General features: G+C 40.2%; 1 protein-coding gene across 3 annotated transcripts in view; it reads right to left on the bottom strand.

The window, feature by feature from the left end:
• LManII (Lysosomal alpha-mannosidase II) overlaps nt 1–13,444 on the bottom strand; it is an 87,497-nt gene that overhangs the window by 51,289 nt on the left and 22,764 nt on the right. For 2 of the 3 annotated variants that reach the window (XM_080270727.1, XM_080270729.1), the window contains 3 exons: nt 8,087–8,168; nt 6,961–7,084; nt 6,279–6,415 (listed from right to left, as the gene is read on the bottom strand). In XM_080270727.1, the coding sequence (XP_080126853.1) occupies nt 6,279–6,415; nt 6,961–7,084; nt 8,087–8,168 (343 nt within the window). Of the gene's footprint in view, nt 1–155; nt 290–6,278; nt 6,416–6,960; nt 7,085–8,086; nt 8,169–13,444 lie in introns of all 3 variants that reach the window. The other variant, XM_080270728.1, reaches the window with a different exon arrangement.

The following is a 13,444-nucleotide window of genomic DNA, read 5'->3' as shown; positions in this document are numbered from 1 at the left end:
CTACCAACAGTACCAAATAAATACGGTTTCATTTACGCAAATAATTTCAATATTCACTGCACCCATAGGTGATAATTTTTTTTCTTTTCTTTTTTGTGGGTGTACATCCATAGGCCTCCAAACATGCCAGAAGTCAATATGGACAAATGTTTAACCTGATGAGCTTGTCCAGGTTCTTGTACCACCTATTGGCACTCTGGTAGTTGAAGTCTTCACCCATGGTCATGATGATGTGGTTGGAGGCATACTGGGCACTCTGAGCCTCTGCCGCTTTCACAAAGTCTGTCACCTGTAAAGTCTCTTGTCAGCCTAATTGGATGCCCTCACACCATACTACAGTTTTGGTGTCATATTTTAAGGAGACTCCCTAACACCTCTTCATTAACCCCTTTGCCACGAGCTTAATCCTTTAACCACTTTGCCATAAGCTTATCTTCCCACCAGTACCATATCCAAGTAGGAGGAGGAGCTAGAAAGCTTACACATTGGTTTTTGATGTCCAGGGTAAGTCCTCATACACTCCTATTGCCCAGAAATGACATAAAGGGTACATCATCGTGACAAAGGGGTTAACAGTTTATTTCTGCAAATGGCATGTTATTATTCTCCTGTATATTAGTTATGCAATCAATACTGTACTGTATTGATAATGGGAATAAGTAGCATACTGTACATTACAGCAGATGAGTGTAGTATATAAAATACTCGGTGGTCCATGTATAATTATTCTGCTCCACTCTGCCAGGTGATTTCTCATCCAAATCTACGCTGCAACACTTATACATTTCCAACTTCCACTGCCACACCCATGCCCATACCAGCAGGCTGAGCCATCTTCACAACATATTTGATACCATCAGGTGAGTTTCTAGTGCAGCGCTGTTTATAGGACATCATGTATACTGCTAAGGAGTGACACCAGAATGTCTCCTATGCTGACAAGAATAAGGTTCTGGAGGTCATATCCTTGTTGGCTTAGGAGCCTTTCTAGTAAATCTTCCTAAATGATATGTTTAGTATTTTATAGCATATTATTCTTCTGTATGTTATTTATAAAGAGTTAAAGACAATGCATAAATACCACATAATGGGAAAGTAATGTCTTGTATGCAGAGATAAGCAGATTTGGACAAGGTGTTAGAAAGCCTTTTGAGCTGATGAGAATATGGGCCTTGGGCATCTCTCTCTCTCTCTCTCTCTCTCTCTCTCTCTCTGATGATCACTGAGTCACACACAGGTATTATTTCTGTATACCCAGAAGGCTCTCCAGATCTCTTTCCTTACCAGTCCATTTTTGTATCTGGCACATTAATATATTTTTATATACAGTAGTACGTTATTCATGCAGTTTGTTTCCATGCAAAACAGATGTGAATAACATGCAACAGAATAAGAAGCTGCAGTCTTGAAAACAGACTGTTAAGGAAGAGGTGTTTGGCACCACCTAAGCTGACAAGGTGTGGGGGTCTCACATCAATCTAACAACCTGCCCTCACATGACACCACACACTCTACACATCTCCAGTAATCATCTAAGCCCTTACTGCCCTTTTTATTTGCTCCTCACACTCCAACACTTAACTCATTCATCTCACTCTCACAACACACACTGTAATGCAACCCCTCACATCATAACACACTTATCTTGTGCATCTTACTTTCACAACACACACTGCACTCACTGTGATGCATAAACAAATTTACTCACTTCATGCATCTTACTCTCACAATACATACTGTTCTCACCGTAACGCAGCCTTTCATATGGCAACACACTCACAGCAAAGCAACTTTCTCTGACAACCCACACAGCTCTCACTTAATGTTGCCCCTCACAATATAACACATTTATCCAACTCATGTACCTCACTCTCATAACACATACAATCCTACAATACAGCTACAACAAAAGATCTCTGGAAGCACCTGTCTGAAGTGGCCAGTTTTCCTGCATTCCACCAGGTTCACATTAGGATGAACAACTTCAGCAGAATGGGAGCCCAGATTAGGTTACCTGGTCCAGACATCAAAGAAGAGTGGCTAGCTGCTTAACCATCAGTAACAATATGTAATGAATTAATCCCAACCATCCCTCAGACGAAGACCCATAAGGACCACATCCAGATGGAATCACTTGACAAGGCACTCATTTCTTGGTTACACATGCATTCCTCATTATAAAACAAGGATGTGTTCCAGAATACAACTGATTCCTTAAGTACAGGAAATTGGCAGAATTGTCAAACTGTATATAGACAGAACATAAATGGCAATCTTTCTGTAATCTACTGTAGACGTAATTGAAAACTTAAGGTCATAGATGGGTGGCTACGACTGACCCTTGAAGGTACAACCATGAGAATGAAATGTGGCTAAAAGCTTGGTAACTAGCAGCACAGTCATCACACCTAGGCAGAAAACATTCAGCCACAAGTACAGTAACTCAGTGATCTTTGTTTTGAATGACTTTACGTATAGTCAATGTCCAAACTGAAACTCTCACAGTGTTGCAAATCTTACTGAACATCACAAACTTCTTTTTTTCCCAATGGCTTCCAGCAACTGCTGGAGAGTTAATGAGCTGATTAATGCATTTGGTTTAGATTCCAATCCATAGAAAACATGAGCTGTACCCTGGCCAACCTCAGTAAGGGAATTCCTCAGGAGGAAACATGTAATCCATTTTAGATAAGATTAAATTAACTGAAAACTACAGTACTATGTAAAGAAGGCCACTTATTACGAGGACTCCTACATGCATCTCTTTTGCAGATAATGACACAGCTGAAAAAGACTGGCAAGAACATAACACCTGATGACTTTGTAGACATTCTTGAACCACAAGCTGGCAGTTTGGTAGATGAAGAAAAAATTTATTATGATGACTTTTTACACGCTATACATCTCTCACCAAAAAAAAATGTCACAAAAAGACAAAGACATACCACTCTAACTAAAGCAGAAGCATACAAAACAAATTTCTCACAGATACTGTAATCACTGGACCACAGAATGAAACAGACACATACAATAGACTGACGGAGGTAAGAGCCCAGATTACAGGAAGCAATATATAACCACCATCATCATCATAACCCTCTTTCCACTTATATCGGATGGAAGAGATCTAGAAAATGGCACAGTTCAGTACAAGAGCAGGATAGATATCTCTCACACATAATTGCTGAGCCACAGAAACACAAGCAATAATCAAGTTAAAAGCAAGAGCATATAACCTGATGAGTTTGTCGACATTCTTGAACCAACGATTGGCATTCTGGAATTGGAAGTCACTACCCAGTGTCATAATGATGTGGTCTGAGATATACTGTGCCTTTTCATCCTCTGCCGCTTTCAGGAAATCCGTCACCTGTAGGAGTCTTGTGTCAGCCGAAAGAAGTCCCCTCACTAAATCCTTTCTTTTTATTATGGTGTTTGTATTTATGGATGACTTTATCCAATTTCGAATGGGTCTTTCAACTGCATGAGTTAATAAATGCTATATCTGACCTCTCCTGTCTGAAAAATTTCTCTAAGGTTAAGTATTATAAGGTAATTTCAATATAGCTAGAATACTGCAAACTGTGGATATGTGTGTGTATGTGTGTGTACTGTAACCCCTCCCATACACATAAACAGAGTTTCTGTCTTGCATCAACACTCTCCCTCTGTCTGTCTCTCTCTCACTAACTCACTCACTTATTTACTCCCCCTCCCCGCCCACCCACACGCTCACATACACAGTTTCTACTGTCTTAAGAAGGCATCACACTGGCCAAAAACAGCTACCATGTTGGCTGCTTTTGTGAGCGGTTAACCAAAATTACCAGTAGCAGTGAGATTTTGCTTGTGACCAGAAATGAATAACTCGTTTGGCTTGTGGTTTGTTGTTGTGATTAATACTTATATAAGCTTATAACCATTTTTGATAACTGTTGGTAAAATAATCTATTAGAACATGAGGCAATGATAATATTAAGTCCATCCATCCAACCATCATCCAATCCTAGGTCACCCCATGAGGAGCGTAGGAACCCAGGGCTACGCAAGGTGGTCCTGACGTTTAAGATGAGAGTGACCAGCCTCACTAATCCCTGAGTGGCATTACATGAGCAATAAACCCCAACCACCCCTTGGATATAAGCTGACACAGGCTCAATCTGGTTGGAGTGCCATAATTACCCACTAAACCACCAGGCACCATAGTCTGGTTATATGATTACCACCCAGCGTAATATGAATAAAACAAGTGGTAGGCAGGAGCATTCACCATCCACTCATTTGATGTAGTGCTACTCTTGGGTGACTGCCCTTTCCTCTCTTCCTTCCTTCCTCTTCTGTCTTTCTTTCCATCACTGTTTCTTCTTCCTTTTGTCTACGGGTGACTGTACAGTACACTGAGTGACAAGCCAAATGGTTTCCTGTACACCAGGAAACCATTTACTACACTGGGTGGTAACCATATAACCAAATTATGGCGCCTGGTGGTTTAGTGGGTAAATAAGGTGAACAATTGGATTAAGCCTGTGTAGGTTGATATGCATGGGGTGGTTGGGATTTATTGCTCACGTAATGCCACTCAGGGATGTGCAAGGCTGGTCACTCTCAACTTAAATGTTAGGACCAAATTCCTTAGCCCCAGGCACTACACTCCTCATGGAGAAACACAGGATTAGATGATGATGGTGGTAAAAAAAAAAAAAATAATAATTAAAAAAAAATAATAATAAAACATGACTGAAATGGTTAAGTACAAATCAGTTTTTGTCTGATAATCATACGAAGAATAATTACTGACAGATTTTCTGCTAACTTACTGATACATTATACATTAAGCCCTCATTTTAAGTAGCTTAAAATGTACACAAAGCTGTATATACAGAAAACTGCCTAGTTACCTATCTATCAGATGACACCTCATTTATTTATGTTTGCTGTCACCAAACAATTTTATTCTGCTTCCAAAAGACTTTTCAAACTGGAGGAGTTAGATGCAGTCTTCATCAACCTCTTCAACAAAAGGGGTCTGGTGGCAGCAACCATTACCTACTCCCTTGATACAGTGCTGCCTACTTCTTGCTTCTCCTTTCTCATTCTATTTCTGAGTCTGCCCTCCTCCCTTCCTACTTCTCCCTTTCCTTCTTGTTACTTACTTTTTATTAATCTTCTACTTCAGGTGGCTCTACACTGAGTGACATGCCTAATGGTTTCCTGTAAACCAGGAAACCATTTACATTGCTGAGTGTCAACCATATATTCGGATTATAGGGTGAAGTGGAAGCTACTAAGGTGCCCGTTAACTGGGTGGGGATGCAAATACTGTGTCCACCCAAGACCCAAACTTTCACACTATCCCCTGCCCCTCTCTGTGGTGAGGCACTGTCAATGGCAAGGGAACATTGGTTCACTGTACAGGACAACTATGCAGGGGGCAGTAACTTGTCTGCAGTTGATAGGTCTGCTTGGCTAGGCAGACTGGGACTGATCAACAAGACCATAAGAGGTCTCTCCTAAGATGGATACAGACATATGGTGGTAACCAGAAAAAAGAAGACAATAGTGTAATAAAAGGGTTAAAACTCCACTGTTATCAATGAAGCTCATTCCTCAGTTCCCTCAATTATCAGTACCAATTGTGAGGATATAACTGTTATATTCTGGACCACGTCTCTGAGTTACAATACACACTAACTATATAACAGAATGCTTGTGATGTAAGGGAACTTTACAGCTTCAATCAAAAGACACATTTTTACTGTTTATTCCTGCTAATTCCAGAGAACTTTATTCAACTTGGAAAGGACTCATGTTCTGAAGGAATTAATGAACGCTATATTTAACTCCTCCAGTTCAAAAAGTCTCCCCTGCACTAAGAAAACTGTCACAGGATACTTAGGGGAAAAGAAAAAAAAATCCTGGACTCAAGAGGTTAACCACTTTACTCTGATGTACTTTTAATTTTATTATTGCTATCTTCAGACTACTTTATTTAGCTCTGACGAGACTTTTCAAAGTGGGAAGTTAGATACAACCTTCACTAACCAGTTCAGTATGAGTGACATTTCCTAACTTGAACAAATTGTCTGGAGATACTAAGATCAATTTTTAAAAAGGTGTCACTGTACTGAAAGAATTAAGGATAAATTCTATGCCAACCTTCTAACTGACTTAATAACTGTGTAGGTCATCTATCAAAAAATAAATAGATAAATTAATAAAAATAAAAATAAACATTTTGAGAAGAAGGAATTACCAGTAAGTATAAATCTTGAACCCACCTTCTGATCGACATTATAATCGTGGAGGCGCGGGTCATCCATAAAAGGCTGGTCTTGGCACAGGACGTCGAAACAGAAGCCAGGAGGTGGTCCGTACCCATTTGGCAGTACCCCAGTAAACAACCAAGCAGCCTTGCCTGACAGTAAACACACAGCATAACATAACCTAGCATAACTGGGATATCCAATAACATAAGGCCTCACCTGACAGTACAACACACAGCAAAACATAACCTCGCATAACTGAGATATAACGCATTTAGATAAAGCCCCACCTGACAGCACAACACACACAGCATAACATAACCTACCAAAACTAGGAATAACACAATAATATAAAGCCTTACCTGACAGTACAAAGCACTGCATACCATAACCTAGCAAAACTGGGACATAACTCATTACCATAATGCCTCACCTGACAGTACAAAGCATAACATAACGTAACTGAGACATAACACATTAACAAGTGGTTAGAGAAATACAGTGTGAAGGCTAGTCTTAACTATGAAGTTTAAAAAGGAATGCCAACCACGGTATAATACATGAAAGATTATGGCTTCACATGAAAGACACAGACAGACAGAAAGATGGAAAGATAGAGACATAGCCAGGTCTTACTGGGCCCAATGATTAAGGCTTCAGATGACTGAAAGACAGACAGATGCACACAAAGACATACCCAGGTCTTGACTGGCCTGCCACACCATCTCCATGGTCTTGTTAGCAATGCGAGTATCCTTGTCATCGTGGTCCAGACGCCCGAAGAACAGCCCATTGAAGCCCATCTGTGCAAAGAGGCTGGCCTGAAAGTAAGAGAGAGGGGAAACCAGTGCTATGGTTATATGCACTTCTAAATATCAAATCACTTCTGTGACAGATAGTGGTGTGCCTTCACCTTATGTATAAATTTCTTTTCAAGATCTGTAAAACATTTGATTGTGGATATTTAAGCTACCTTCCTATGTTAAGTGTGCAAGCCAACCATTAAAATAAGTGTACATTACAATAAGTGTATACATTCACACAGTACTATTCACATATGTAACATGATGACAGCTAAACTTATAATCTTTTTTTTGGAACGAAGATCTTGCCACCTCTAATCACTTCTGACTCATGTAGCTTCTGCACCACCCCTGTACAAATCCTATCTGGTCTCCAAAGTAACAAAACTTACTAACATTCTCAAGAGTCACACTCCTACATCAATTTCCTCTGGCCCTGTCTGGACCATATGACCAGGGCACAGACTTGGCAGTTCATTCCCTGAGGCTCAGCAGTCCTCCTACATGTCACATTGCCTATCCTCACATGTCACTGCTTTGACACTAATACCCACCACTCTCACTATAAACACATGTGAGGGTTGTCTCATTCAGGACAGGTGTGATGGTGTTGGCAAAGGTGTTTTATGACATGTTGGTGGGTCTTGTGAGAGATATGCAAAGTCTGTTTTAAGGAAATCCAAATCATCAAACTGTTTCCTGCCCCACACTCATATTCTTTCAGACAGCAGATCATCTCTTTAACTGTGATGCCTGTAACTTATTGTACAGTTAGATGTATGATGTAGTTGTAGGGATGCACTATACAGGTCTGACATCTATGAAGTCTGAACTGCTACTGATGTGAGGTAGTGCAAAAGTAATGTGCTGAGCCTGAATGAAGCCTGACCCACCTACAACAGATTTCCTAACAGTTGTACAGTGCATTCCTACATTATACAACTAGATATACAGTAAGGCACATACTGTACATTACAATACCCTTGACCATCACCTCCCCATGCAATGTATTATACTCACTTGCTCGCGTGCATGGCCAAAGGGGTCAATCTGCCAGGCCACTGTGGGTCTCGCTATCTCTCCAAATGTGTCATTTAGTTTCCTGTTCAGGGGCACACAAAGTAATGTTGAGTTAATCTCTTGAATCCAGTAACAAAATTTTGATTTTACTCTGATTACAGGAGATTTTATATCTACCTGTCAGTCTATACAACTAATGCCAAACACCTTAATCCCAAAAGAAGTAGCCACAAACATGTCTCCACATCACCCTGTCCGCCGCCATTTGACTATCATATACTGTAACTCTCTATCCAGCCATCACATTCTTGGTTTCCTCCCCCTTCTCTCCCCCTCCACCTCACTCACATGTACTCTTATAGTCAGCCTCTCATTCTCCATCCTCTCCACATGCCCAAACCATTTCAAAGTACAGTATGTCTCTTAACACTTTCAATCACATCCATAACAACACAACACTCCTTTACTTTAACACAACACTACTTTAACTTTATATGACTTTGGGAAATTCCCCTCCTACTGAAGGCCATACCAGTAACTAACCTCTCTGGATCAAGTCTATCCTTAACTCAATAAAATCACCTGGATATAAGGAAAAAAAAAATGTTGTTGGACTGAAGGAGTTAAGGACAATGCTATAATACCCACTCTGAGGCGTACGGACCCAAGACTAAGCTGCCATTGTTCAGTAAAATCAACTCCTTTACTACAATGACATACTGTTTATTTTACTGTTGTTACTTTCAGATGAATATATTCAGACTGAGACAGACTCTTCTTACTGGATGATCAGATATAGACATCATTAACTCTTTCACAACTAGAGGTCTATCTATCTATCTATTCCCAGACGCCACAATCCCATAAGGGGTGGCCATTTGACTCTGAGTTATATGTTTTACAGGGAGGGACACTAACCCTCCACCAACCTACTTGTTGACATGTAGGGAACACGTATGGTTTGGCTATATGGTTACCACCCAGCGTTGTAAATGGTTTCTTAGCTTACAGGAAACCATTTGGTTTGTCACTCAATGTAAAGCTACCTGTAAAGGCAGAGGTCCTTCTAAAATTAAATTGTCCGATAGTAGTCTGATTAAAATGAAAAATACCACCCAGTCAATCAAACATCTCTAAAAGCAAGACCTTGTAGCCACCTCGCCAGTGTGTGTCAGAGAGGTGTGACAGCATCACATGTCGTGATGTTTCCTTTCACACAGATCAATCTATCTATTAATTATCTACCGGGTAATCCTTTAACGCCCCCATCATGAGTGCAGCAACCCATTTTACAGTGAAAGTGATTAGTAACTATCCCCTGAGTAGTAAAATGAAAGCAATAAATCCCAACCACCTCAACAAACCCTAACCATCCCTTGTATGTATGTCCTTCAGGGCCACAACCAGTTGGAGCTTCCTAACCCACATGACCATCAAGAATCCATGTGGTTAAAGAGTCCTGGGCTACAAGATACTCCCTGGCTTAACACTCTCTATTGAGACATATATATATATATATATATATATATATATATATATTTTACAGAAGATGAACAGAGGAAGGAAAAACAAATGAATTAAAAAATAATAATCCATAGACCAGATTACAGGTGTCCTCCAGTCATTAAAAAAAACTGTAACAGCTGGGCTTGGAAAGCCGCACGTTGAAGTTTGGGAGAAACCACCCTGGAAAAGTTAGTTCCAAAGAGATGCAGTTCAGGAAATAAAAGAATTCTGATAGAAGTTCTGCAGTATGGCAGTGTTACAGTCCAGTCATGAGCGCTACCAGATGCTAGCGTACTGTGGAGGAAGGCGCAGAGAGGTGGCACAATGGATGCAACTTTGCCTGAACTTTGCCATAAAAGTACTGTATCAGTAAAATAATGCAAGGGAGGAGGTAACATTCCTTCATACTTGTTAGGGAGGTAGTTCATTAATTTTTGTAATGGTAGGATTAATAATTCTAACAGCTTTGTTCAGACCTTTCACTGTTGCTTTAGTGCAATCTCTCCACATCTATTCCACAAGGATCAGCAATATTCCAGTTGAGAGCACACATGTCTATCTATCTATCTATTGCCAGATGCCTCAATCCCATCTGGGGTGGCCACAAACAAATCCCCTCCAAGTTGCCCTGTCCCCCGCCATTTCACTGCCCTGCTCCCAACTCACACACCCCTCTCCCATATACCTCTCCACCCCATCCCTCCATCTCATCCTCTTTTGTCAATTATTGCTAACTACTTGTCAGTGAAGAAGTTATGGACTCCGTACAATAATCCAAGTTTCTCTGATGCAGTTTTAGCAAGTGAGCTAACATGAGAGGTCCAGCTAAGGGGACAGTTAAGTGAAACACCAAGAAATTCAATACTGTTAGAGATAGGAATATTAGTAGCACTGAAAGTAATACAGGAATCAGGCAGTATCTGTTTATTAGTAAACTGTATATATTTGGTTTTGCATTAAATGAGACAATGTTATTTTGTCCCCATTCAGTGATCTTAGATAAGTCTTGATTAACAGAGACTGCTGTACTTAGTTGTGAGTTACATATACTGTATTAAACTTTGCCAATGGATGTTTAAGTGTGAATGAACTGTGAAGTGTTGAGTCATCTGCATATGAGTGAATGGAATTATGGGTGACTAACAAGAGATCATTAATATGAAGTAGGATTATGGCTGGAGCCAGAATCGATCCTTGGGGCATGCCGACATTAATCGAGTGGAAATTGGAATATACATCATCTACTTTTATCTTTCTGTCACTGAGATATGAGGAAATCAGTGGAACAACAGATGATAGGTCATAACAAGGGACTTTGGAAAGTAGAGAATGGTGCCACACTCTGTCAAAAGCTTTAGAAATATCAAGGGCTACTGCATGGTTTTCTCCATGCTGGTCAATTGGTTGATGGATGGTGTGAGTCAGGAGTTTGAGTATATCAAAAGTGGATCTTTCATGGCAAAAACCATACTGTCTGTCACTAATTAAGTTGTTATACTCAAGATGTTTAACAATGTGCTTATTAATTACAATCTCAAATACTTTACCCAGAGAAGATGTGATAGTTATTGGTCTGTAATCAGAGGGGTCAGATGAACTTCCTTTCTTTGGAATCGGGTTCTTACATCAGAAATGGGTCGATATTGGCTTCCTTCTAAGAACTAGGGAATGAAAAAGTACATATGCACAGTCTGAATAAGCTAGCTAGAAGAGGAGCAAGTTCTGGGGAACACTTTTTCAAAACAATTAAAGGAATTCCAGCTGGACCAGCAGGTTTGTTGGTTGGTAAATTGTTAGATGGATTTTACGTATCTAGTCTGTATCTTAAGTGCAGCAATTTCGGGACAGTCAAGTTCTAGTACAGAGACGCTCTGATTGACTTCCTCTAAGGTAGAATTTCTGGCAAATGTGCTGGCAAGGATGTTTGCTTTTGCATGAGGGTCATTTATAGTGTTACCATCTGAAAATTTCAGCTGGGAAATGGGTGATGACTTGTTAAAGTTATTAATGAAAGAACTGAGAGTTGACAAGAATATTCTATTGTCACTAGGATTATTTTATAGTTTGTATGCTTGATTGTGAAGAAAAGTTTGAGTTAGTGAACTTTATCACTGTTTTTGCATGGTTTCTAGCAATTTTAAATTGACTGAGCAATTCAGATACTTTTAATTTTAAGTAAAAGTTATATGCTAAGGACTTTTGGGTCATCGCCCTGGAACAACTGCTGTCAATCCATTTTGGGGAGTCCAACCTTTCAGTAAACTGTTGACAAGGTATGAACAATTCCATACCAGCTAGTATCAAGTCATTAATGTGGGACTAGGTAGAAGTGATGTCACTGGAGAAGAAAGACTGCTGTGGAATGTCAACAAATTAATTTCTAAGTTCATCCTAGTCTGCCCTATCAAAGTGCCATCTGGTCTCTCTGACAGGTTCAGAACAGGGAGGTTTGGGGGAACTGACTAATAAGGCTTTGATGAAATTGTGGTTGGAGGATCCAATTGGTGATAGAACCTCTATCCTGTATTGATCTGGGTTACTTGTCAGGAACAGGTCTAAGAGATAGGCATTATGGTCAGGATTATCTGGTATTCTGGTAGGTTGTTTTACCAATTGCGTGAGATTAAACGATTCTGCAAACAGCTCGCATTCTAGACCAGTATTGACAGTCTTGGAAGAATGCAATATCCATTCTACAATGTGGACACTAAAATAACCCAAATTGGTAATTTCAGTGGTAAAGGTGAGGTTAATTTTTGGACAACTGTGTGGATATGTAACAAAATACACTAGGTTCTGAAGAAGCATTGGGAGAGTGATAAACTATACAGATATACCGGTATATGGTAATAATTAGGTATTATAGTTTATATAATGAATACAGTAATCAAAGTCAGCTGAAGTGAAGTTCAAAATAGTGTCAACTACAATTTCAGATTTGATATAACAACAGGTGCCACCCTTGTTACTGAATTTTGTGAGGACATGGTCACCAGGAAAACAAAATGGAAATATGATAGCAGAGGGAGAGATTTGGGTTTCTGTGAAGAACAGGGCTAGAGGAGATAAAGACTGGAGGAAAAAGTGAAAGGAATTCAGACTGGTACTAAGGCCACGGATATATGTGAAATATAACACTGAACCAGCACTTCTCCGCTGACGAGCACAAACAGTGTTTGCAACAACCACTGTTGGCATGGTCGCTTGATTGCAACCAGGAGGAACCTGTGCCATCAGCCCTACCCTGCTGGTGCTGGCAATCTGAGATACCACCGAATTTGCTAAAATAATGTAGTGGCCATTGCCAAGGGGGAATGAAAGTAGGTGTAATATCTAATGTGTATGTAGTGTGGTGCAAACAGTTAAAGGTACAGGTATTATGAGAGTATGCTAGCTTACTCTCTGTGTTAACGAAAACACTGAAAATGTTCAGGGAAGGAAAATGGTCAGGAGCAGGTCCTGAGGGCTGGTGAAATGGGAGCTCCAGCTCTCCCTGTCACCAGCTTGCCATCCACCTTGGAAATACCACCCTGTTTCAACTGGTGTTACAGTCTACTCCCTATATGGCAGCAGCACTGCATCGAGCAAGCAGATAGTGGGTGCCACCACTTACCACCTAAAGCAAAGGATCATTAACATCATCGTCTTTATTCTGACTCCTCTTCCCATCCAAGGACGAGGTAGGGCAGGGCCCAGAAAACAAGGAATGAGGAAGTACATAACTGGCAGACTTAACGGCTATACAGTATGTCCAGTAAAATGGGTCTCACAATCATTCAAGCCTCCAAACCCTGGGTCCATCCCATGGGTTAAACTATCTACATATGTTTTTTTTGTAGCTTTTTTTTAAAT

This window comes from Coenobita brevimanus, chromosome 42 (assembly GCF_032717465.1).
Source record: "Coenobita brevimanus isolate Jiangsu-jjx chromosome 42, ASM3271746v2, whole genome shotgun sequence".
NCBI lineage: Eukaryota > Metazoa > Arthropoda > Malacostraca > Decapoda > Coenobitidae > Coenobita > Coenobita brevimanus.
The sequence above is the reverse complement of the archived record's forward strand: the minus strand, read 5'-3'. Positions and strand labels throughout refer to the sequence as shown.